Source organism: Hylaeus anthracinus, unplaced genomic scaffold, assembly GCF_026225885.1.
Source record: "Hylaeus anthracinus isolate JK02 unplaced genomic scaffold, UHH_iyHylAnth1.0_haploid 12001, whole genome shotgun sequence".
In the NCBI taxonomy this organism is placed as follows: domain Eukaryota; kingdom Metazoa; phylum Arthropoda; class Insecta; order Hymenoptera; family Colletidae; genus Hylaeus; species Hylaeus anthracinus.
Genome location: NW_026534348.1, coordinates 9,646,136 through 9,671,391, shown reverse-complemented (window position 1 = coordinate 9,671,391; position 25,256 = coordinate 9,646,136). Strand labels below are relative to the sequence as shown.

At 39.4% G+C, this 25,256-nt stretch overlaps 1 protein-coding gene across 2 annotated transcripts in view; it reads right to left on the bottom strand.

The window, feature by feature from the left end:
• LOC128891357 (heterogeneous nuclear ribonucleoprotein L) overlaps window positions 1-25,256 on the bottom strand; it is a 207,434-nt gene that overhangs the window by 176,689 nt on the left and 5,489 nt on the right. For both annotated transcript variants that reach the window (XM_054150797.1, XM_054150796.1), the window contains exons 2-3: window positions 2,951-2,994; window positions 570-639 (exon numbers count right to left, since the gene is read on the bottom strand). In XM_054150797.1, the coding sequence (XP_054006772.1) occupies window positions 570-639; window positions 2,951-2,994 (114 nt within the window). The remainder of the gene's footprint in view (window positions 1-569; window positions 640-2,950; window positions 2,995-25,256) is intronic.

Here is a 25,256-nt window from a genome sequence, read left to right as displayed (position 1 = left end):
AAAGAGCAGAGTTCGCCTAATACAATTACTAAAGAAAATTCATAAATTCATGAACGTTGCTCTCGTGAATTTTAAAATGCAAAATGTTAACCATTTTTGCTATAACTTGCTTCGACGACTGGTGGAAGGTTGAATATCAAGCGTCAATGGCCTCGTCGTTTGATCTTGTGGTACTACGTTTAATTCGTGCGTTAAACCGAAATTCCACATAATTACATACGCCGAGGTGCATGAAATGGCCTAATACATCGTGTAATACTCTGTTATAACGCGCCAAATAATTAATAGACACGGATCGATACGATACATTAGTGAAATAGAAAATTGCTGTTTGCTCCGGTATGATTGATCTGCGACCTGTACTGACTGAGCATTTTTACTGCAACCTTCTGAACCATGTTTCAAATGTGCCCTATAATTAATAAATTTTTTAAAATAAACAAATTTTACTAAACTGTAAATTTTTAAGATGTAATGTTACAGAGAAATGAAACATATAGTTGAATTGAGTGAAGTAGAAGTACTCTATGTAAGATACTATTGATCAATATTTATAAATGAACACTTACCACGGTGATGGGGTAGACTGGGTTGATAATTGTGAAGAGGAGAACGTGATTTGGTGTATTATTGTCTTCCCTGAAAACAGAAAATTGAACACACCGTTAGATTCCAGAAAATTAACCTCTTTTCGTCGAACATTTTTATTATAGCACTATCTCAACAACTTGATATTATCATATATTATTATCCTCTCCAGAACATGCACACCAATAATCAATTATAATCGTGTTTTGTCTTCATGTATATTTCTACATATCGTATCCGATATTTATATTCCTATATAGCTACTTCCGTATTTTTCCTACAATTTTTTAAATTTAGATTGTAAGACCTCTTGTGTACTTCGAATCGCTGCAAATATTAATCTGCGCGTTCTCCGCCACGCGATTCTCATCGAGCAGTGAAAAATTCCGCATTTCCCGTGGGTCAGCGTTGGGTCGCAGCCAGCCAGGGTGCGCGGAATTGGTGAAATTTTTTTATTAAATCAGAGCGTGCCCCGGCTGGAGTGGGGAGGCGGGAATATTCGATTACTCCAAGAGAAACGGAGGAAAAATTGTACTCCGTAATTTCCTTCCGAGATTCGACGCCTAGCGCGATACAACAGCGAAGCGACTATTGATAGATAGCCTCGCCTATACATTTTTCATGCCCCGACGTCGATGTATTCCCTCTTCCGTCTCTGCTTCGCGACCAATTGGGAATTCAACTGCCTGGCCATTTTTCCCGCGAAAAGGAAGGGGTGCTCTCGCTTTTGCAATTCAAAGCGGCCAATCCTTATACGAATCTGTTGCGCCCCTGCCTCTAAATTATAAAACTCTCCGAGGAATCCGTCTTGACTCGTTAACTAATTTAAGCGAATAAAGTTCGTAGTTACTTTGGATGAGAATTCTATTTAATGCGTTCAATGGTATTAACACTTTGCCGACCGGTAACGTTTGGACACATATATATTTAAATTTTTGGGACGTGACGTGGGCGAATAAGCCAAAAGACTGTGGTAACAATAACGATATTTATTACTATTGGATAGCGCTACTCAGCATATTCTGGTTCATACGTAGCCCAAGCGTTTCGTTATTCCTCTGATCGATCCGAGGTTCTGGCAATCGTCATTTTTATCAATTTGATTATTCCTCCCGGTTATTCCTAAGTGTCAATAATTATATATTGTATGTTATATATTTAACAAAAATAGTGGACATCAGAGTCAACGATAACATTAACTTCAGTTTATGATTTATAGTATGTAAAGTGCAATATGAAATTTACATTCATTGAAAACAATACCTATGTTTCTTTTTATAAGCGAAGAATCTATTTATATAATACGTTTCCAGAATTCAGTTGACTATTATACCAGCAGGATATCCAGATCCCCGAGGTGTTGAGATGGAGCATGATCCACAAGAGGAGACAAGTAGCCTAAGGCCAAACAATACATGCAACTGTACGGTATTGAAAGCCATCGTGCAAAAAAAAAAGAAATATTAAAGCTTCCATTTTGCTGTGCAACTTCCTAAAATAAAAACGAAAAAAAAAAGAAAAAGAAACTACAGTAAAACCCGCAGAAACCTATTTCTGGCTGAAAAGGAAAGAATCCGCCCTTCTAGTCGAATCTTTTTTTACATCCCCCGTGGGAGGGATGAAAACACTTTTACGTAACTATTCCTAGGACCGACCCAGTTGCCAGTGTATCGGTTTTTCGCGGTACGACGTCGTTACAATGGCCCCCAGCGTTAAAAGCGTGGTCCGGGCGTAGAATTGGCTGGTGATAACGGCGTAAAACGCGACGCACACGTCGAAATTAATTGAAACGTAGCAGCCGGTCACCAAAGTTTCAGACTGATCCGTACCCGCCTCCTCGGCTCGGGCCAAGTCTAATAATAAGAAGTTAACTCGAGCGTTAAGTGTGATTCAGAGCGGCGGGAATTCGATATCAGACGATATCCGCTCTATGAACTCGCGAGCGTTAACTTTCCTGTCGAGCTGCGAACGTCGCGGGCGCATGTTGCATCGGAGTCGGACAGGGAGAAGCGGATTCGCGTTTGACAAGAGACGTCTGCAGGGAACGTGGACGTTTCTGTTCGATAATATTCGAAGCTGATTCGATCCTTTGGATAATTATCTGAGATAATAATCTAAGACGATGGTTTGTAAATTTCTTGGTAGATCGAGCTTCCCCCTGAGGAGGATAGAGATTTCTGGGGTGTCAGTAAGAATTTAAAAAAATAAGGTCAATTTGAATTAACGATTTTTCAAAAGAATGAAACATATATTTAAATGCAATTTATCAATGAAACCTAGACCCGTAATTGTTAAGAGAAAACCAAAGTTTCTTCCTACAACGATAGAATACATATGTATAAAATTAATTCTGTACACGTACCTTTTGCGTCGCGGTTCCTCTCCGTACCCTCCATACTCGTGATTCTGAAACAAACACAAACACGTTGGTCAATACAGATTCCATCGAGTCAATTAATAAATTCTTACGCACTTATGTTACTAAAGCAGGCCTGTTTACGTTACGAATCATTGGATCTACAGGAAATAACGAAGGATATATCGAAGTTAATAATCAGTAATATACTAGAGATAATTTCATTTGATTTCACTGATACCGAGTACCGACGAAAATAATACAATTCTGAAGCTGGACATCGCAAATTTGTATCGTTAAGGCGAAGATAAAAATGACAAAATATGATTTGAAATATCACTGTTGTGAATATGTAGCGTATAAAATAAAAAGGTTATCATAATTTTTTCGTAACCAGGAATAGAATTTAAAGTGACGTAAATTCACGTCTACGGTCGCGAAAGTGTTAAAATTGCCAATGATCTAATGCATACTACTTTATATTTAAAATTACAACAGGGAAGGGCAAATAAATTGCTCGACAGAATTGATTCCATATTACAGGTAAAAACTAAACCACTAGCGTCGAAGTACGAACGCGAACACATTGACCATCCGATAAAAAGGAATCAACATCGGGTTTCCAGCATGTCCTGTGAATGGTGAGAGCCCGGTGAATTTCTGCAATTGAATCGCGACGATGTATCCAAAGAGTGCGTACATCAACGTCGCTTTTCCGTACGGCGACACGACGGACGATCGTTTCTCGCGTATTAACTGAAGGTTGCATAAGAGGAATTCATGCTGCGGTTTTGGCCGAATTTTGATGATACGCGATGTCACCAGGGATGCGTACTCGTGCGTTCTATTAATACACGTCCACGCGTCTTTTTACGACAACACCCAAAGCGACGGAAATAGTGCAGCGGGACACATTAGGGACGGTTAGGTGTTGGACCCTAGGTAAATCCTTAAAGCGTCCGCGAAATTTCCCGTCGAAAAACAGTCACTCGAATTCCCCGCATCGCAAACCTCCGCGGATCAACACGTACGTGTTATAATAAATTTCTTTGAAAATGTGTGCGTTAGGAAGCTAAGCGTGGCAGTCAATGAGAGAGTAGATCTTACTGTTAACAATTTTTTAAAAACACTTTCAATAATAATGATTTGTATTGGCTTGTCCAAAAAGTTGGTGGCAATTTTTAAGAAAAATTCCAAGACACATTTGAATTTTGATATTATATTTATTGAATTGCATAGGTACCATTTTGTTCCATTTTGTTTAACCTTTCCACCTTTTAAGGAATGTATAGGGACTTTATAAGGGATGTATTCAGACCAGTACCACCTACCAAAAATCGACATGGACTTTCGTGACAACCCAATAACAATGATATATCTAAAGATTGTATTCATTCGTCCCTCTTAGTATTCGAGTTAATCGAGCAAAAAGATTGTTATCAACAACGGTTTCTCTATCTGAATGCAAAGTGCGTGGAAAAAATTATAGACGGAAGGCATAATTGTCCGGTTACATTTATCATTCTTCGTTTTCCTCTTTCGCAATTTTTTTTTTTTTTTGTAAAACACTTACTCCATTGAATCGAACTTTAATCAATCACAATTGGTTTCCTTGTGAAAAACTTCCTGGCATCGAAGCGATAGGTTTCCTCAATTTATGCAAATTTTATGTAACGAACAATGTTATGAACAGCGCTCCCGATAACATTACGGAACTAATTTAATTTTGTAATTTACGAAGCCAGTCGCTCGAGCATACTTGACGGAAACGTTATTCAGTCAAACCGTAAAAAAGTTTTACGGCCATACTTGCGCAACCGTAATTAACCTCGTAAGTCTTCAATTTTTCTATGGAAATACAAAATTATTCTTTTATACTTCGTGTGGCTCGAGTTACGCAAGGTTCGACAAATTTAATCGAATTATAACATGACAATATATTATTTGCTGTATATATGAACAGCGATATTTAGTAATTTATTTCTGCTGTAAGAACTCATCTAACTGTGAACTAAAACCCCTCAAATGATGAATGAAAATTTTGAGTAAAAAATACACAAGGTTGTTTATATCAAACATAACATATTTCACGATCTAAATAATATTTTAAAGTAGCCTATAAATAGAAGTTATGTGCACGTAATATTAATGACTTTTTTCAATAACAGACACGTACCACAGTAAAAATATTTTTTTAAACGTAGGACTCATTTTTTATGCAAAAGATGACCTGTCCTGCAATAAAAACATTACTTTAAATGTTCCTATTTCACGTAACCCATTACTTTGTATCGAAAAATACATACAGAGATATATACATTGACATGGTCCCGGTACAGAGTCTGAAGGTGAGAAATATTCTGATGTGCACCGCGCCTGAGATATTATTAACATTTATTATTTACCTCCAATCAACGCCAATTATCCGCTCCTGGAAGTCGTTCAAACTTCCACGCAAACGTTTCAATTCTCCCAACGCGTTCATTGTTCCAGCATTCGGTTCTCAGGTATCGCAATCGGTACTTCCAATTTGGCTTTTATTATCATGCACAATGCGGATACGACAAATTGCAGCTACGTCGAGCGGGACGCTTTCGCGTCGGTTATTTTCCGAAGAAAAACCGATAATGCTCGGAAAGAGTGGCAATTAAACTTCCGATTAAACTTCATACTAACGAATAGTACTCGATAATCCTCAACTTTCCGCGTGCTTTCACGCATCGAAAATTGGAGTCCGCGCGGTGGAGGTGGTCCCAAGCAGCTGGGAGGTGAAACATTAAGACTGCCTAATAGGATTAGAGCGAACTCGCTCAGAAGTGAACTTTAAGCACCTTTTAAGGATTATTCCGGGAAAAATACATCAAGTCCTCGAGCTGGAGGACCTAACCGTTGGGGCTGGAACGGATTTCTCAGCGGTGATATCGCGCGAACGGGTAGCTGCAATTCTTAAGGCGTCTCTTAAGTCGAGTACTAAAGAAATCACTTTTGTTTTGATGGATAGAGCAATATTCATGAGATAAGGTAGCTGGATCGATAAAATAAAATTCTAAGCAGTGCTACTAAAAAAGGGCTCTTAAGCTCTTCAATTCTTGCGATGGATGAGGGTTAATTAAACTCCTGTTTACGCTAACTTCGGAGTGTTTGACTGTCTCCTCGCGACGAGACACGCTTCCAAATATCCGCGAAAAATAAAGGAAACGCGGCGCAGAAAGAGTTCGGGGGTCGGGCAGGTGGCCAAGCAAAATGTCGCCGACAAAGAAAAAGAAGAAAACACGGAGTGTTACGGAATGCCCCGCCGACGCGATCCAAGATTTCCGTCGCGGTGTCGTGTAGATACACAGGCCCGCATAGCATCGCCGTTACGAGGCACACGGGGTGAATCCCACGTAGATTCTGTATAACGTTGTTATAAACATAACTCGGCATTGGACGTACGCCAACCACGTGGTTTCACGCTCAATGGATCGCGCCGACCGCGCGAAAAAAATCTCGTCCCGTCCGACGCGACGCCGATAAATTTCCCGCGCCCCGGTAGACGCACGCTTCGATTTTCTCTATCGACGAGACTTCGTTTCCGTCGGCAGGAAACGAGAAATCGGGTTGTTCATCTTTCTGTTTGCTGTACAGGGCGGAATGAAATTGGAATAGATCTTCGGGAGCTGAAGAATTGAATTAAAAACGATGCTAGCAGGTTTATTATGTAATAGAAGTGTGATTGCAAATAGAATCGACCACTTTTACAGTCGAGGTTTGTAAATTAAGAGGAGTACTTTGTAGTATGCGCGAAAATAGGGGAGGTTTAAGTCACCATTTTGCTGTCTGCGATGTTGTTTAAAAAATACAGATCTTCAAAGTTGACAGTTACCAGTAATTTTAACGAAAATTCCCATTGGCATGAAAGGAATTTTATTAAATTCCAGAGGAAACCCGAATATACTTGTATTTATTACATTACCTACGTTTGATACGTTTCGCTAATCTAATTCAAAAGTAATGAACACTCGGTTTATTAAACGTACCTTTCATATTAACGTTCTTTGTGTTATTTGATCCAATTTCGACGTTATACATTCAACAGCCTGGAATCTCTATTCGAAACATTAATGAAACTGCGAATCTGCGTTCACTCGACCGCATTGCTTTAGTAAACAAATTATTCATGAAAAAAGTTCCCATGTATCCTGAATGTACTCGAGTGGGCAACAGAGAAATGGAACATACACGCATACATAAGAACTCTTGGAAATGAAATGAACTAAAAAACTTTGGTAATGAAGTGGAATAAAGTGTAGGTTTTGATTCGTAAATATTTTTCAGCAACAGCGTATAACAGCGTAATAAACAAACCTCTTAAACTGCTGCATTCGAGCGTGTTTAATAACAATATTACCCTATGTGACAAAATTGTTTAAAACCACATGTATAACCTTTCTTGCTTTAGAATACAATTCTTCACGATATCAACTAATTTTCACAGATATTTGTAACTATAATTAAAACATGACTTGAGAAAATAATTCACCACAGAGACGATTTCCACCGCTGACTAATTCATCGATGAAAAGGTCAGAAGGAATAAAACAGGAGCACACGTATCCGAAACGAAATAAAAATAGCGTAACCTCAAAACCTAATACGAAGAAACACGTGAGGGTTGCGTTACGAAGTATCGAGATAAAGGTCTCATAGAAACACTTCTTCCATACAAAGTCCAACAGACAATTTATTCGTTAAATTCGCAGAGCAAGCGGAAGCTGGAGCATAAACGAGTAAAATCAAAACAAGGTGAGGGCGTCGTAGATCATCTTGGAGTCGAGGAGAAAGTCGATTGGCCCGGTGCCAGCCACGCGCTGATAAAGAGATTAACCCCGGGAACAATGCTTATGCTTTGTAATGACTCTGCCTGACCGTCTCGAGTTCGCTGCTCGAAGAATTCATGAAACGATCGAGAAACCGTACCAGGACATTTGATGAATTATTGACGGAACGACAACATCGCTCTACTCGAGAGTTTCTACGTTTTCCCTCGACTTTCTTCGCCTTGATTTGCAATTCTATACAAGGTGATCTAAGAAGAAGGCGATCGTATAAAAAATATACTCGCAAAAATAAAGATAAATTACCTGTCATTGCGAAGCGTTCGTTAATATCATATAGAAATACAAGATAAGAGAGTAACTCCACTTTTTGAAAAATCTTAAATTTAAGTATCAAAGCATTTGGTATATATGTATAGTCATAACTTTTTAGATTTATAATAATTTCCTGAGAGAGAAAAAACTTTTTTCAACACTTATTTGAATTTATATTCTAAAGGGAATTTTAAAATCAATGTGCATTATTTCATCGAATTTCTCAACTTTTTGTTTTATAGAGTTAATTGATTTGTGCAGTGAACGGCTCAAACACGAACACCTGTGCGTGACTGCTGATTGCTAGCAAATACCACTAAATTACTTAACTTTTTTTTCCTTTCATTACTTCAGATTAATTATTAGTACCAACTAGCAGGTCCACTTTAGAATGACCTCCAGAAAAAAAAAGATGATTAACAGCGCATGGAAATCGTTAGATGGCCGTTACCCCGCGATAGTTCCAGTGGCTCGAAAAATTCGAGCAGCTCGAGTTCTCGAACTCTTCGAGTACCACTTGGAACATCCAACTAAAGCTCTACCCTTCCGAGCACTCGTGCCACCCAATGGTCACCGATTCAAGTTGCCTCTGCCAATCTCAGCATCGTTTTCGCGATCAAACGAGACCCAGCGTCATTAGCCTATTTTTTCAGGATCAACCCGTATATTACGAAGAACCGCCAAGGTTACGCGTCATGAACGCTTTATACAACGCTAATACCCCTAGGACCATTTTTCAAGGTTTCAAGCTCGGGAACGCATTACCCGCGCCGGAGGGCTGCAAGAAACTTTCCGTCCACGCGTTGCAGCCCAGGCGTTCTCTCTCTTACGGCAACAGAAATTTCTCAAGATGAATATTCTCGAGAAACGACTACGTTGTCGTGAGCTTTTTCCCTACCCCTCGCAGCTGGTGAACCTAGCTGCTCGGGCGAAATTAAAGCGAAATATACGGAAAGTTTCGTGTCTCGCGGGCGCTTGCCAAGGATGCCAACGTTGGAGGTAGTGCCCTGCATGTAATTCATAGCCGACAAGATAATTGGGCCACCGCGATTGTGCTACACGCGGCTCGTGAAACTGTGTACGTGTGCCTCGGAATGATACCTCCACATGGAAACGCCCGATCGGGTCACCGTTCAACCCTGCTTTGCTTACGAATTTTCCAAGGAATTGCCTGCGCCCAGTTGGGTCGTGTTTATCCAATCCATTTACCTCCATTACGAGACAGATTTACCAGTGGTTGACCATTTAACAGAATCAGTATCAATCAGTGTCTGTATTATCAACATTTTCTCCTTTATCTGAGTATTGTGTAGGTACGACAACTTATCTTTTCTTAGGATGTAATAAGACGTCCCTGCTATTATCATAGCGCTATCCAACCGCATACAATTTTCTTTATTCATTTCAAGGGGGTTAAAATATTAACCCGTTGCACTCTGCGCACTCTTGCACTCTTTGTTGCAAAATGTGCGAACAGGAATTGTATTACATAAAATAGTCTAACTTCTTGAAGCGTTGACACCACTGCAAATATAAAGGATTTGACGCTAACAAAATTTGTTAGACTTACGATGTCTCCTCATATGGGACATCCGCGTGCAAATAGTTAATTTATATTCCGTACGGTTAATTGCGACCTAACAGACGAGTTTATCTTTTCCTCCCAGTTGATGAAACTATTCCCCAAGAAGCTAGCAAATTCGTCTAATATTTTTCTGAAATTCTCGTCTTTCCATTTCAATACGTTTCTTCCAGATCAGCCTAGGCTTTGATCTCAGCCTACGGAACTCTTCCAAATTTATAAAGCAATTTCTGTTCACATCCTTTCCCAGGTATTCTCCAAATCCGTCACTGAAATACGCATTCCCGCGGATGAACACTTGATAGACTCCCTGTTTGCGCGCCAAAGGATACCCAGCAGGTTTAGTTCATCGAAGCATAGTGACGTTAATGGCAGAGATTAGCCTCGTCATTTTGGATTACAGACAGCCGCGTCCAGCTGGACGAAATGCAAAGTACATATTTGCCCGTAGCCGCGCAACTAACAACGTCCGTTTATCGATTTCGCTCGAGGCGGAAAAAGAGCGAGGTACTCGAGACAAGAACGAGACAGCCGAGGGTAGCTCTAGAATAGAAAACCCGTCCCCCTGCGACTGGCATCGGGATATGAATGGATATTAAAGTGCTCGAGCCGCAATACTCGAGCGGAGAACCGAATTTTTTGGATGGGAGAAATTATATTGTATTCGTTGCAGTGGTACGGGGCCGTATGCTCGAGGATCCTGAGAAATCATTCCGATGCATCGCCGCCATTAATCCTTTGTCAACGGTGTATAGAGCCGAAGAAATACGATACCACATTCGATGTTTTTTGTTACCCTCGAAAATGGGTGAGTGATATTTTATTGGAGGAGGATGATGAATTAAAAGATCGTATAATTGAACAAAGAACGCTGCAGTGGCGTGAAATTGTCACCTCGACCAAGTTCCTACATTCCATAGCCTGAGCGCGTTGTAGTCAGCTATTTGGTGGATCTTAAATCATTGTCGGTGTGGCAGAACCTTTTCGTTACGCCCAATTGATTCTGAACGCAATTATTAGAGCAGAACAATACGCGCCGTCGACATGGTACAAGCTACTTCATTTCTCTGTTTGCCTGAAACACAAAACAACGCGTCGCTTAATATTCGGGGAGTGTGCTATTCGTCGAAACAGTCTCCTGGCCTGTGGAACGAACGTGAAACACGCGAGGAATGCGTCAGGTATATCGTGTAGGATTTTTCGCCAACGCTGACACGATTTTCCGACAGTTTCTTCAAAAGAAATAGGGGGAAAAACCCTTCAACGAGATTAAACCTTTCGTGTCCAACGAAATACACTAGTTTTTGAACATTCTTCACGTTGTTAGGATACCAACTGTGTTTACTTTTATGGATTATTTTTTGAGAAATGAAATCTATTTTTTGAGCTTGTAAGTGTACAAAACATGTCAGGCTATTGTAACGGAGAATCAATTTTATTGATTAATTATTATCTTTCTCTTTCTCCTAATTACAGAGGGTACAGCGGTGTGAATAATTGTAGGTTTGAAGTAATATTTTATGGTGTGATGGAAAAATTACTTTTCATAAGCATAGGTTAATTATAGTAAATGTACATTAGTAGATTACACTTATTCACACTTTGACCTCGATCGTCCTCTGTTCCTTCAATCTTATTTGAATATATAGAAATAATTCTTCCCTTGGTAGTCGGATTAGCATACTTTTTGATTATTCCTTGTTACAATGTCTTGCACACGTAATAAAGTAGAAAAGTACTCGACCTACAACGCAATAGACACAAACGAATATTGTGTTATATTCCCCCACTCTCGAGGCACGAGAGGCTTCAGTTTCATATTCATGTCATCCGTTGTGTTTGAGTAATTGCGACGCGATGACAATGCCGCGTGAAAATACTTTCTCCCATTAACACACAACGAACATTCTGCACAGCGAATTCACTGAGCTAAGTAGCGTTTGAAACCATGCGAGAGGTCGGTTCCCGAATAAGAATCAACCTGGCAGGAATCCGTCAGGCGCTGTTAATTAAATGCGTGCGCGATTATTAGACCAGAACAGTGCTCCCGACGTAACGTCCAACTTAATTTCCCATTTCGCTTGATCCGCGTGCACGTAGCACGGCGGACGCGTCGCTTTTGTGTTTTGATGGAATTCGAGACATCAGTCGACGAACGACGCTCCCGTTTGGCCCCGACGGCGTGGTCTATGGCCAGATTTATGCCAGGCATAGGCGAGGATGGACACGCGATCATTAGTCAGACAGAACACCGATGTATCGAATGCCTGGATGCCTTCTAGCAGCCATGGCGACCCGGCATCCCGACGTCTTTCGCGCTCGAACGACGATCAAAGGGTGTAACTCGACGTAACTAGAACAACCAAATAAATTCCAACCGAAACATAAACGTATCGTGGTCTTTGCGAGATGGCGAGATGAGGTCTGCGCGGCGGGTGTTCCAACATTCTCGGTTCAGTTTCTTTCTGTACTCAGACAAGTCTAAACGGGGAATTGTAGGTGGACCTCGAACCTACCAATGCTAGAAGCGTGAAAAGTTTCGTACATAATTGTGCCCTAAGCTTTGGATTGGTTGATGTTGCGTTGTTTTGTTTCCATCGTGATTTGTTAAGGTTGTACTCATTTTTTGTTATCAGTTTCATAATATTTTGCGTACCTCGAGGAGGAAGATCGAGAAATATTAATTTTTCTCTAATCGTGTTGGTACACGGTCATGTTAATAATGAAGATAGGGACTAATCAGTCTTCCTACTCGAAATTTGACCTAAGAACGTCACGAAAAAGGATGGTTCACTTACAAAGATCAACGTATTACACATTCTTCGCTGTTTACATGTGTGTAAATAAATTCCTCGTCACCTTCCCATTTTTTATACTAAAAAGTTAACATTTTGGACCAAATTGTACAGAAGATTGTCAGATCAGTCTGCCTCTTTTGTTATTTCTTTGTATGACCTGAATCAGGGATCCATGCTATTAGGTGAACTTCGAAACGCCGATGCTTGCAGCGCGCAAACTTTGTGCATAGTCATCCGCGTAAGCTCTGGGTCAGTTACGGCGTAACCTGATGTCGTGTAACGGCTGGGATTACGCGAAATTAAACACTACGGACAGAGTTTGACGAAACTTATGGTACGAAGAAACTCATAACGCTTAAGGATCTGGTGATTCTGTTACCGATACCCTGAATGGTAAAATGAAACCAGTTAAATGCTTGTTAGTCGGATAGAATATTAAAAGTCCCTATAAGTTGTTTTTTTTTTTTTTTATTTGTACAAATGTGGAGAAAAATATTCAAGACTTTTCTTGCTTATAAAAGCAGCAACAATCGGAATCATAAAAATTGAAGTCCAGATAATAGAATGACATCTACAAAGGTAGCACGAAGAAGACGCAACTGTTGAATATGGAGTTAGGGTCTCGGAGTTTGAGTGCCGACATAGAAAAATAAACTGGCGCTAAACGATCCGAGGGAGCGTAGTAGGTTTGAAGGATGTTGGAAGTAGGAAATGGGGTGACAGGATAGGGCTTTAGGAAGTTCTACTGAAAGACATCAAGGCTAGGGTGATATACGGTCCGTTGAACACCCATGACACAGTGTTTACAGACAGGGGGTGACGCAGTGATGCAGAAGTCACGCACAAATTAGGGCGGGTGCATTACGTCGGGAATTGAATTGAAATCCCTCGAATAGCACTGAAATTAGTTTAGAATACCTAGGAACATTTAACAACATATTTGAACAATACCCTGTTGACACTAGGTTTACAAAGATTTCTTGTCACATTTCTATTATTGAAATAATGGTTTCACGAGTGCAATAGATTTACTAGAATTAATTAGAAAGTTTCGACAAAAATGAATTTCAATATATGCTTGTCTTTTTGTATGAATAAAAGGCAACGTAAGTAGTTAGTGAGAAATGTAAACAAAAGAAATGTAAACAAAAGAAATGTAAATGCGACGAAAACTTGTTTTGCGACATTCATAGAAATCTCGAGCGTGACTGACACTATACATTTGTAGTTCTGGAATGTATACTATAGACATGGACATCATTGCTCAGCCAGAAACTACGTACCGAGGAATCTCGGATCATCGATTTATTCTAACAGGTTAACTTCAATGATCAACTAACGATTGATATCCTTGTACAATAGAACCCTAGAATCTCAGTTCGTTGCTAGTCAAAGTAGTCCAAAGTATGTATAACGAAACTACTGATCCTCCCCGGGATGAAGTTGAAATGGCTTTCTTCAAACGTGTCCTGAACAATTTGTCACAGCAGTCGTCTATCAGAAACTTCACATACCCTGGCCTCGATTTCTCGATCAACTTTGTGCTAAGCTCCAGAAAATTGAACTTCAGAAGACAAATCTATTGGATTTCTTCAACACGAATATTTTTGACGACGCTACAATTTACAGTTTTGCCGTAAATTAATTTATGTCAATATTGATTATTGATTTAATTATATAACGTATGTCTTCTGCGAAATTTGTTCATTTTTTCTGTATCAATTTTGTACAATTCAGCCAGTTGCGAGTTCGAAAGAACTCTGAGTATTAAATCGACAACTGTAACTACGCTCCGAGTGTAATCCTAATGCCATCCTAATCCTATATTGACCTTATCTCGATGCTTACCCTCGAGTTTTACTGGATTGTTCCTAGGATTTCTCTGGGTTTTGGTATGGAATGCTCTCTTAATACCTTTATCTGTTGAAAATAAAGATCGTATATTGAACTGCGATAAAATGTGTTGCTGGGCATTCTGTTAACATTGTCGAGGCTTCACGAGTTTGTTTTAGATTTCGTATCTTTTATACTGGGTTCAACGATCATTGTTTGCTGAATGATAAAAGGTGCCGTGAACTAAAAATAAAATTTTGAACTTGGATCACACGATAGTATAAGATTTTATGTGAAGAAACAAAGGTAACAGAAAATTGATCCAACAAAGTTACGATTTTATTTGGGAACAAAATTCCTTGTATCTATGTAATTCAATAATACGATCATACAAACAGATCTTTAGTTTTTAATTTGGAAGCAAAGACGAGAAGATTGGACCATTAATTTATTAATGAATAATTTATACGAAATAATTAAAACATCGCGTCACCTACAATGATCAATCTGTACATTATTCTAAAAAAAAAGGACTATATTCAATAGCAGATTGTTTTTTGAGTAGAACGTCAACAAATCCGTTATTCGCCGGGAAATATCTACAGAAGCAATTGGAGCATACTCGAGCTGAATTCGTTAAGGTATAAATTACGGTAGTTTAATTCAAATGTGAAACTTTCAGTAGGTGACGCAACGGTATTTAATTTCCATTCTGTACATTTACACGTTCCGGCGCGTTTTTCCCGTTTACAGTTTCCAATTATACATCACGAGCGATCGTGCGTCACTAACTAGTGCAGTCCGCGTTTTGTATCGCATTTGCATAGTCGAATAACGAGCAGAGTTTCCCTCGAAATCAGCGCACTCGCATTATGCGGAAAATGATGGTCTCTTCATTATTTCCGATTCTCGGCGACCAGGTCATTTTCAGTGAAGAATCTCCTTCATGTCGCTGACAACGAACCTCATTACAAATGAGCAAAACTGCTGAGAATGGGAAATAGGAAGAGCGGAAAATGGAAAAAAAGGGGAAAAACCGTCGTTCGACGATCACCTCTTCACCGACGAGATTCGTTCTAATTTCGTTTTTCTCGCAATGAGCTAAACAGACATCGAGGATGCAATTCTGCGGTCAAAAACGAATCGAAAACGTCCAATGAAGATTTTCGGTGCGGTGCTCCGTTTTGGAAAAAACTCAACTAGAAACTATTTGGAATTGAAGAAATTATTCCCATTCTCCAAGATCGAAATATTGATTTTCGTTTGTATATTTCGAGACATTGGGATTTACTAATATGTCAGTAAAATATTAAGGCGTAAGTCAAAGATTTGATCGTGCTATACAGGCTTGAAGGATCCAGCGTTTAGGCTTATTGGTGAACAACGCGTGTAGGCCATTGATCTTTGGGATGAACTTTCTCGAAAACAATACTGCATACCAGAAAATGTTGTTTCATGTTCCTGATTTATTTTTGCGAATAAAATCTTATTTTCGTTATGTATTATGTCGTCAATCGAATCTATGGGATGCTACCGTTTTCCTATTCAATCTACGAGTTTAATTATAAGAGTCTAATTATAGAAGTTTCGCATCGTATGGATTGTATTTATTATTTTCACAATTTACTGGTTAATTACTTCAATTCATGTCCTCGTCGAGAACAGTACGCATTAAAAATATTTAATGAACTCCGAAACATTTTTAAACGGAACGTATTTATATAAACTATCTTTATCGTCTCTGTGTGCTGAATTTCTACACGGAGTCACGTTCGCGTTTTAAATATCGTCCTGCATACACACTTCTCGAAAACAAAACAATTAAAAACGTACTCAAAGTATAACTATTTTACCCAAGATGAATGAAAAAATTAAAACTAATTACCAGAAAAATTTAATTTATTTTCTCATCAAGGATTTACCTACATAAATTAATAGAAATGAATTTGTTGCTCCGATAACCAATAAATACATTTCTATTTCATTTAAACACATAAAACTTCGAAGACCAAATAAATTAAATCTGTTTAACACAAACAACTCTACACCCAGCGCAGAACTTATCACTAAAACAAATCTAAAGCAATACACTGCAGTCATTTTGCTTCCAATGATTGAAACATTTACTTCCACCCGTTTCGTGGTAGATAAACCTCGGGGTGTTTTGTACATAACCGATTTTGGGAGTCGATGCGTTAATCTGTACCGCGACGACTGCGTAGCAACGATAACATCTCTAATTTCGAAGATAAGCGAATTCGACGGTTGCATCAACGCCAGCGTTACGCGACGAAATTATTGCACAACAGATAAGAGTATCCTCCGAACAGATAGTTTGCGCTCTGGAGAGCGCAAATATTTTTTCAGCTCGTGGGAGATGCGTCGCGTAAATGCATTATTTCCAAATGGGACGCAATATCGCGCAAAATAACCGTACATATTGTATGTCTAACCGAGGAAGTGGAATGAAATCAACGAAAAATCGTCGCGAAAGAGAAATGATCAAATCCGATTACTCCATGAACGGAGGAATTTGATATCCTTGAACATTGTGATTCAAGTTCAGCCACGCATACTATATTTGTTTGGCTTCGAACGTCGATACTAGATTTCATATTATTTATCTAACACTTTTAACAAGATCTCTCATTTCCTCTGGTCCTTTTCTCTGTTTGGATTGAAAGTTTGCAGAAACAAAATTCAGCCCATAGTGGATTAAATTCTGATTACATGAAAGACAATTGAGCACTGTGATGCTCTTAAGTAGATGTTCGTGTGAGTTTTGTTTGTGCTATTTCCCTTCAAGTGATCTGTACTTGATCTATGTAACTGGGGGTTCTTCGCGGGTGGTCGTTGGTAAAAGCCTGTTATTTATTAATTTTTACCGATGCACATTCATGAAAGGCTTAACAGATCGACAACTGCAAACAACCAGGTCGACAGCGAGAAACATATCGAAAACAGACGTCCAGGAATAAAAGTAATCGGAACACTCGGCAACGAATTCTCGAATTCCCTAAAATGCAGGACGATCATTTCTGGCCAGTGTTGCGCGGCTGTTCTTCGCACGAAGAACCGTGCTTTTTGCGCGATTAAAAACTGAAATCTTTTGTGTCCCGACACGTGGCTATCGACTCCGCGACGAATCAATAACGTATGTATGTATATGTTTTTTAAAACCGGAACCATTTTATCGCGAACCAAACAGTAACGCAGATATCAGAGTGATGAATAAAAAAAAACCTTCCGCGGTTTCTCCTTGTGGCGATCCAGGGTGTTTCGAATCCTCGAGGCCAACAGGCAAACGCTGATTGCGAGCGTCGTGGCACGTTTCCCTTCGCGTAATTAGAATTCTCCGTGCCGCCCAGTGCTTAGCGGTTGTCTATTAATTATACCAAATCGATGGCCTCTCGATGGTCGAATCAATGCCGGGGCAGCCAGCTCGACGGCGGATCGAACATCCCGCGCTGCCCAGAACGGTTCTAATTACAATCCCTCGAACTCTTTCGATTCAATTAATCATAATAATGAACGATTCCGTACTCCCGCCCACGACAAACAGTTCTTACCGAGAAATTATTGCCAACGGCTCGAGTTTCCGCGAAGGCGGACGAAATCCTCGAACCGTGGTCGAAATCTGTAATTATGAGATTCGTCGAGTATATACGATTATGACCGACGATGAAACTAGATAGTCCTCGTTCGCGATGCAGTGACCTGGAACGGGTCACCTGAGATTTTGATCATATATGAATTTAGGCTAATGGTGTGCTGGAGATTGAATGAAATTATATAGGAGAGTTGATTCTTGAACGATTTAAAGGTGGAGCAGGACAGTCTTTAAATGCGAGAGAAAATTTACGATCTTCTTTTGCAATAATTCGTAACTCAAAAGACTATAAACTTATCCTTTGAATAATCCCAATCAATTTGAACTACGAGGCATCTCGTAGTTAGCAGTGAATGGGTTAGAGAACACCTCGCGTGTCTTAGGCAGAACCTGCTCTATTACACCGACCGTCGAGCCACCCTTCAAATTATTTCATATACGCTACATTTCTCAGCAATTAATTACGCTAGGTGCTCAGGCTATCCATAAATCGATCGTTCAAAGTTAGACCACGTTTCGGGGAATCCGCGCCGATGAGGGACGGACGAAAACTTGAGGATTCCGAATGGGAAGGCAAGTTTTCATCCGTGAAGGGAACTTCTCCTCCGGCGATTGATATTCTTCCTCTCTGTCGCGACGGGACCGACAAATTCTCCCCCCGGAGCAAATAATCACGCGTCTCAGTACCGCGGACAGTCCAATAAATTTCCCAGGGACTGCCTTACTTTAACTCGAACATCCTACTCAACGTATTTGCTGCTACTCCACGGAAATCACGAATGAATGATGCCCCGTGCGTCGTTCTGTTCGCAATTTCATCCGTATCCGTGACAAATCTATCCGATACGTTTCCTTCGATACGGAACGAAAAGAGGGAGAGAGAGAGAGAGAGAGAGAGAAATATCGCCATACCGTGCTTTTCGTAAGGCACACGAGAAACCAAGTGCAACAAGAGAGGGATACTTTTTCGACGAATCGACGCCGACGGTTCCTAGATCCGGACTGCGAAATATATGGTCAAAGTAGTCTTTTCCCGTTACACGAAATAAATTCTGCCGAATGGAGGAGCACGGCGCTGATGTGCGCACGGAGCAGTGTTTATGGTAGGCTTTAAGACAGGATCCACGACTTACAACTGTTGACTGTATCGAGTACGAAATATGTAGCTGGTGTGGACGAAAAATTAACTCTGGTGGAATTGAGATAGGTTTTTAACCGACTTCGAAAAGGAGGAGGTTACTCAATTCGACATGTATGTTTTTTTTTTCTTCTAATAGGTACTGGATTAAAGGGGGCGGAAGAAAATGTGGGCTAGGAGATAGAAATGATGGAATTCTAAAGCATTTAATGAAGGCGAGAAGTTACTATGAATTTCTGGGAGTAATCAAACGTTTTGATTAACACTAAACCTACCGACGTTCATTTGTAACTACATATTTCTATCGTGAGTCTAACTAGTTTTAAAAACACATATTTCAATTAAATGCAAAAATATTTCACGTGAAAATAAATTGAATAATGCGTGAAACGATTGTAGATAAATCATACGTAGCATATAAGGTCGTGATAGGTTTAGTATTAAGGGTTTTATGTGGACTTCTGAGCAACAGTATATTGAACCAATCGGAAAGTGAACAGTAATATGTCTGCAACTGGATAAACTATAAACAATGAAATTAGAATGATTACACACTGTGAATAATATACAAACCAGTTACAATTTCATTATTTACAAAATGAAAAAATAAGAGGTCTTTTTTGGTACGCATGAAACTAAACTGTGATAAGTGTAGGAGCACAGATATAGTATTTTATAATATATTTTCAAAATATAATTAACTGAAACGATTACTCATAGAAACTATGTTTCTCAACCAATATCTATACAGACTGCTCTTTCTAAATTTGCAATTTACATTTCGTTTCAAACAACGAAAACTCTCACTACTAAATTTATTACGCCAAGACAAACCATCTTCATTTCGACCTAACGGCAGGAAAAAGAACATCACCTTTCATTCATGAAAACCTAGCGCACGTTCTTAAACCCGTTCTTCGTTACGTTACCGCTCGTAAAACGAAGCCTGCATCCGCGTACCACGGTTCTTTCTTTTTTATTTTCTGTTCCAGATTTGCCTGCTGACGGATTGACACACAATTAAGAGTCACCTAACGTGCCCTGTCAAAAGCTCCTCTACGATACTTTATGGCATGCCTAGATGCATGTTCAACAATATCGTTGTTTGACAGCTTCACCCTTCAAAGAAATTCCACGCTAACGAGAACAAGCCTTTATTTCGGTACGGTTATTTCGAGACGCAACTGCGGAAATAACGGAGCGAACAGAGAGGATGCGGGGAAAAGTACGCGCTTCCTTTCCGAAAATAACGTTTCGACGAAAATGTGATTTTCTCTATCGACCTCGACAATCGGTCGCGATCGATTTGTAATCAGTAAAATATATTTGAACGAACGGGAAAACTCTTCTCGCTTCGACGTTCGCGGTGCTCCATAAATTTCGTGGTTGCGAAACGGGTACTATGAGATGCGAATTTTCGTGGAACGTTTTTTTCTCCGCGAAGGAAACCGCGTTCTGAATAATTAAAATCTTATTTAATAGAACGCTTTCCATTCAGAAGGAGCCCTATCGAATGGAAATGTGACTCGTAAATTAAAACGGTTTTTTGGTAGGAATAATTAACACACTTTCCAATCCAAAGCTTCAGCTAAGAATAGGTCTTTTTAACAGACTTCGAAAGGGAGGAGATTACTCAATTCGCCAAGTATATTTTTTTTTTCAAATTCAAAAAATAAAATTTGTATCGTGGAATAAGATAAATTAAGGGAACCATTGAAGTATAAGTCTCGGTTAGACTAAAAACGTTTCAATTTTCGCTTTGAATAAACGAATAATATTTTATGGAATAAATATAGTTAAGATGGATATTATTTACAATAAAAAGAACGATTGTAAGTCACTTTTGGTGTTACGCGGTCATTATTACAGAGTGTTTCGACACATGTTCTGCAAAGAGGTATGAAAAATGATCCTGAAGATGAGTAATATGTGCGATGCGAGAGAAATCCGTCTTTACGCTCATGAATTGCGTTTCCATGATAATAATGCTATTAATCATTAGTTTATGTCAGTGCTCCACACCTCCTCCCCCGCAACAAGTATGACGTTGGATACTGGCGTGTGCCGTGACAAGATCTTCGGTGTGCTGCGAAAACAATTTTTTCGTAGATTAATGAGAAAATTTGCAAAACATTTTCCATTGCTTGGACGTATTGCAAAAAAATACTTTTTTGCTATTTGCTTCGACAATCTTGGACCAGGAATTGCGGGTTATGCAGCTATTTCTAACACGAAGGAAGTACTTTCAAGAAAACAATCGCAAAAGGTTTCCACTAAGCCTTGAACTTTAGTCAGGTCTTGAAGATGAAAATTTATTTCTAATTTTTATATAATACAAATTACTATACAACTCCCTTATAATATTAACACTTTACCAACCAGTAACGATTGGAAAAAGGCTATTAATAGGCTACCCTATAGGCTCTTCCCTAACTCTTAATGTAGAAGTTGAAAAGCATTGACTTACGCGATATCCTAATAGTCCTATCCTATAAAAATCCTAACAGTGAAATAATTGTTTCCAATAAACCCGATTACTTAATCTAAATTCCATCCATTGTTTCCAGATCTACAATATTGCTAATTAAATTGCTAACTTGATAAATTTCAATTTCTTTGTATTTAATTGTCGACCCCATTATTTTCGATACTTGTCATATTTTCCAACAAAGCATATTTCACCATGAGGGCTTACGCACGAGTCCGAAACGTTGAGCCAGGTAAATTATGGCTCAATGGTCCCCGATGCTCCGGCTACCAGAAAATACGATTTATCGAGTGGAATTTCGATCGCTCGATAGAAAAGTACGATATTAAATTCCTTTCTCGCGATGCGTAATCATCGCGTACGAAGATGTAATGATGAAAACTGTAATGGAACGCGAACAATGGCCTTTCAGTGCCCGTCATCACGTTCCGGAGGACGGTTTATTTTCCAGTCGGAGCAATAATCATGATTGACGAAACAATGATATTATGATCGATGACAATTTATCGTGTATTCAATGCTCTTATCCGTCGGTGCAGGTGCTATTCCATTATATAGGATCGAAAGCAATTTATATATGAATGCACCAAGTGCGGTTTTTCCATTCGAAGGCATGCCATGTGGCTACGGGCTTATAACAAATGCAATAACCCAATTCGAAAGCATTCTCCAACATAATGCTGGGAAAAATTGTTACGAATATTCCTCTCCAATTTCATCTCTCTTTTTCTATTATACATCCCACATCCACGCGCATTCTCCACTTCCGCTCGAATTAATTAATCTTGTCACTTCCTTCATAGAATATTAATGAACTAATTAAAGGATAAAAATGCTGCAGCCTCAAACTAGATACTATTCATTTACCTCGGAATCTAAAATTTCACTAAACTAACGTACAAACGAACCTTTTTTCATAAGAAACTAAAAAGTTTCATAATTCTTTTATCAAATATTAATAAACCTGAAACTCTATAATCCTTAATCTGAAACTCTTCAAAGTATTAAATAGGAATCCCTAAAAAAAACTCGAAACCTATACTAAAAACAGGCCAATCAATATCTATATCTATACTAAATTATTTACTCGATTACGACTATTTACGACGATTATCTATACTAAACTAAACTAAATTATTTATACTAAAGATTCCGATCGAATGATACGTGCAACGCACATGTTCAAGAGATTGTTCAGTTACAAAATTCCGGTGAAAATGAACCATCGGGAATTTATGATTCACCATGAAGGAGCCATCGTTTCAACCGCCTCTGGTTAAACACTCAAGCGATACTCGGCCGTTACAGTCGGCAGCAGCCCATAAACCGAGCGAGAGTGTCGCTCGAGTAGACGTTCATGAATTTCATGCTCTCGTGCGATTTTCAAGTATCCGCCCGTCGGACAGCGTATCGATCTTTTTAGAACAAGTGCACACCAGCACAGGTGACAGAGTTACTTTGAGAAGCATTCCAGTTAGGAGGCACGTGCGCGCGTTACGTCGCAAGGATACCGAGGTAAAGATATTTCGGTCGGTATGACACACCGGTAGAGATCCAAACGGACAGTGTCGCCGAGTTTGAGAGACGGCTTGACTTTGAGTTGGCAAAGTTCGAACGAGCTTGGTACGCGTGACCGTTGGAAGCAAGAGACCTTCATCCTCGTTCTGGTCTCTAAACCGTGCGAACAGACGAGTCTGATCGCTCCTGAGCGTGGACCGTGATCAACGACGGAATTTTGATACAAAACTGACGTGGTACACTGGACACCTTAGCGTGGGATAAATTAGTCGAGATTCTAGGCAGAAGTTGCAGATTATAGCTTGATCAAAGCGGTAGAAAATTAATTTCGGGCTGAGTTTAACCCGATCAAAGAAACGCGAAGCCGTTAAACAACAATAATCAAATTTGGTAGTGATTATCTCTGAATCCCTTTAATCCTTTCAATCCTTCACTCCGATAGTGTTAATTGTAGCAGTTGCAAGAGTAGAGTACTTAGTTTTCCTGACTTTCTCTCCAAGAGTATGAGACCTTTTCAAAGATCAATTCAAAATACATCGAAAAATCCTTTACCATTTTGCAATATGAAGCTTCGTTACTTAGATATGAGCAATCAAAAGTTGACTGGTTCGACCCATTTCGCGCGCTCCATTTTTGTCCCAGTCAGCTGATCGCGCACGCATCTGAGAAACAGGTGATCATGCATTCACACAGGTAATAACTTTCACTGTTCCAATCTCGATTACGAAGCCTTGGATTACAAAGTGGAGCAGAACTTTTCGGTTCACATTGGCATAAAGAATTAATACCGTTAAATACATTTCATTCCCCATAAAAACTCACGGAATTATACCTGATCGACGCGAAATAACACTTTATTAAGAAGCCAGGTAAACGGTACAATCAGTTTTATTAAATATACGAAAAACCTTTCCAAATAAAAGTTGAGAAGTAAATAATTACATAAAGAAAACAAAACGAATATTTTTCTGAATAATAATCCCTGTACCAACTACCTGCGTTTTTAATTTAGTATTTCAACTCGCGTGCTTCGATTCCAATTCCATTTTCAAGCGACATTTCACAGATTGGTGTTGTTATCGACCAACAGTACCGCTGTTATCACTATGATTGATACACCCACAGCACCATAACAGAAGAAACATATGAATGACCGAGATTAATGGAAAGATATGTTACGGATTACGACGAGTGATGAGATTAATGACGAATCCCATTACACGTCCAACGAGGACGAATAACGAGATAAATGATGTATCTCGCGGCAGATCGAGATAGCAATCCTTAAACTGCACCGTGGAGTTTCGACTAACGATAATAACGAAACTTTGACCATAAGTGTCTAAAAAGAGTATCGAGTCTCTGTCCCCCTACAATACTATATTTTCGTACACAGGTCGGCAAAATCAACCAGTATATAAAGTTTCAACGAAATCGGTGACCCGAAGGTCTTGCGACTGAAAGGTCTTCACCGACGATACTATATTTTTTTCGAAATTGAATAAATGGTGGAGTCATGCAAGCGTCTATGCAACTGCAACCAAGAAATCCACCGGCATCCGTATGCATTATGCAATACAGTGCAAAGGACGCCCGGCAGTAAAGCCTTTGCTGCAAAGGTGGACGCATTGCCATTCGAGCTGCGTGGATGTATTCCTGATAGTCGTAACTCAATTAACATTAATGACGAGTCAACAGGCTACCGTTTTTTCGTCGATCTCTACGGAGAGGAAATTAAAGCGCGACACGACCGAACAAGAAATCTTTACTGCTCGTAGCGTATATGGAAACCATTTCTCGTTAACCATCCGATGCGACTTTTATGCGTTCTTTCCGCCACAAAACGTAGCGTACACTCCAGCTTGGACACGTTCAGATGCATATTTTAATGCTGACCTATAGAGTCGACTATAGTTACTATTATTTCGGATGTCATGCAGTAAGTACAAGTTACTGCGCCCTGCTGACCTTATAGGAATCGATTTCTTATAAATGGAGCAGATTTAAATGGTGAGTGATAAGAGTCGCGAGGTATGATTTTCATACGATGATTCAGAGATTTGAAATAAAAATGGAGTAGTGGTCCCTAATACCTATTCAATTTAGTGTATTGTGATATATCTTTGAAAGGTCAATTTTACGCCGACGAACTATTGAATTGTAATTAAAGTATAGTTATTTGCTGGAGAGGTACACTAGGTATAACATTACAG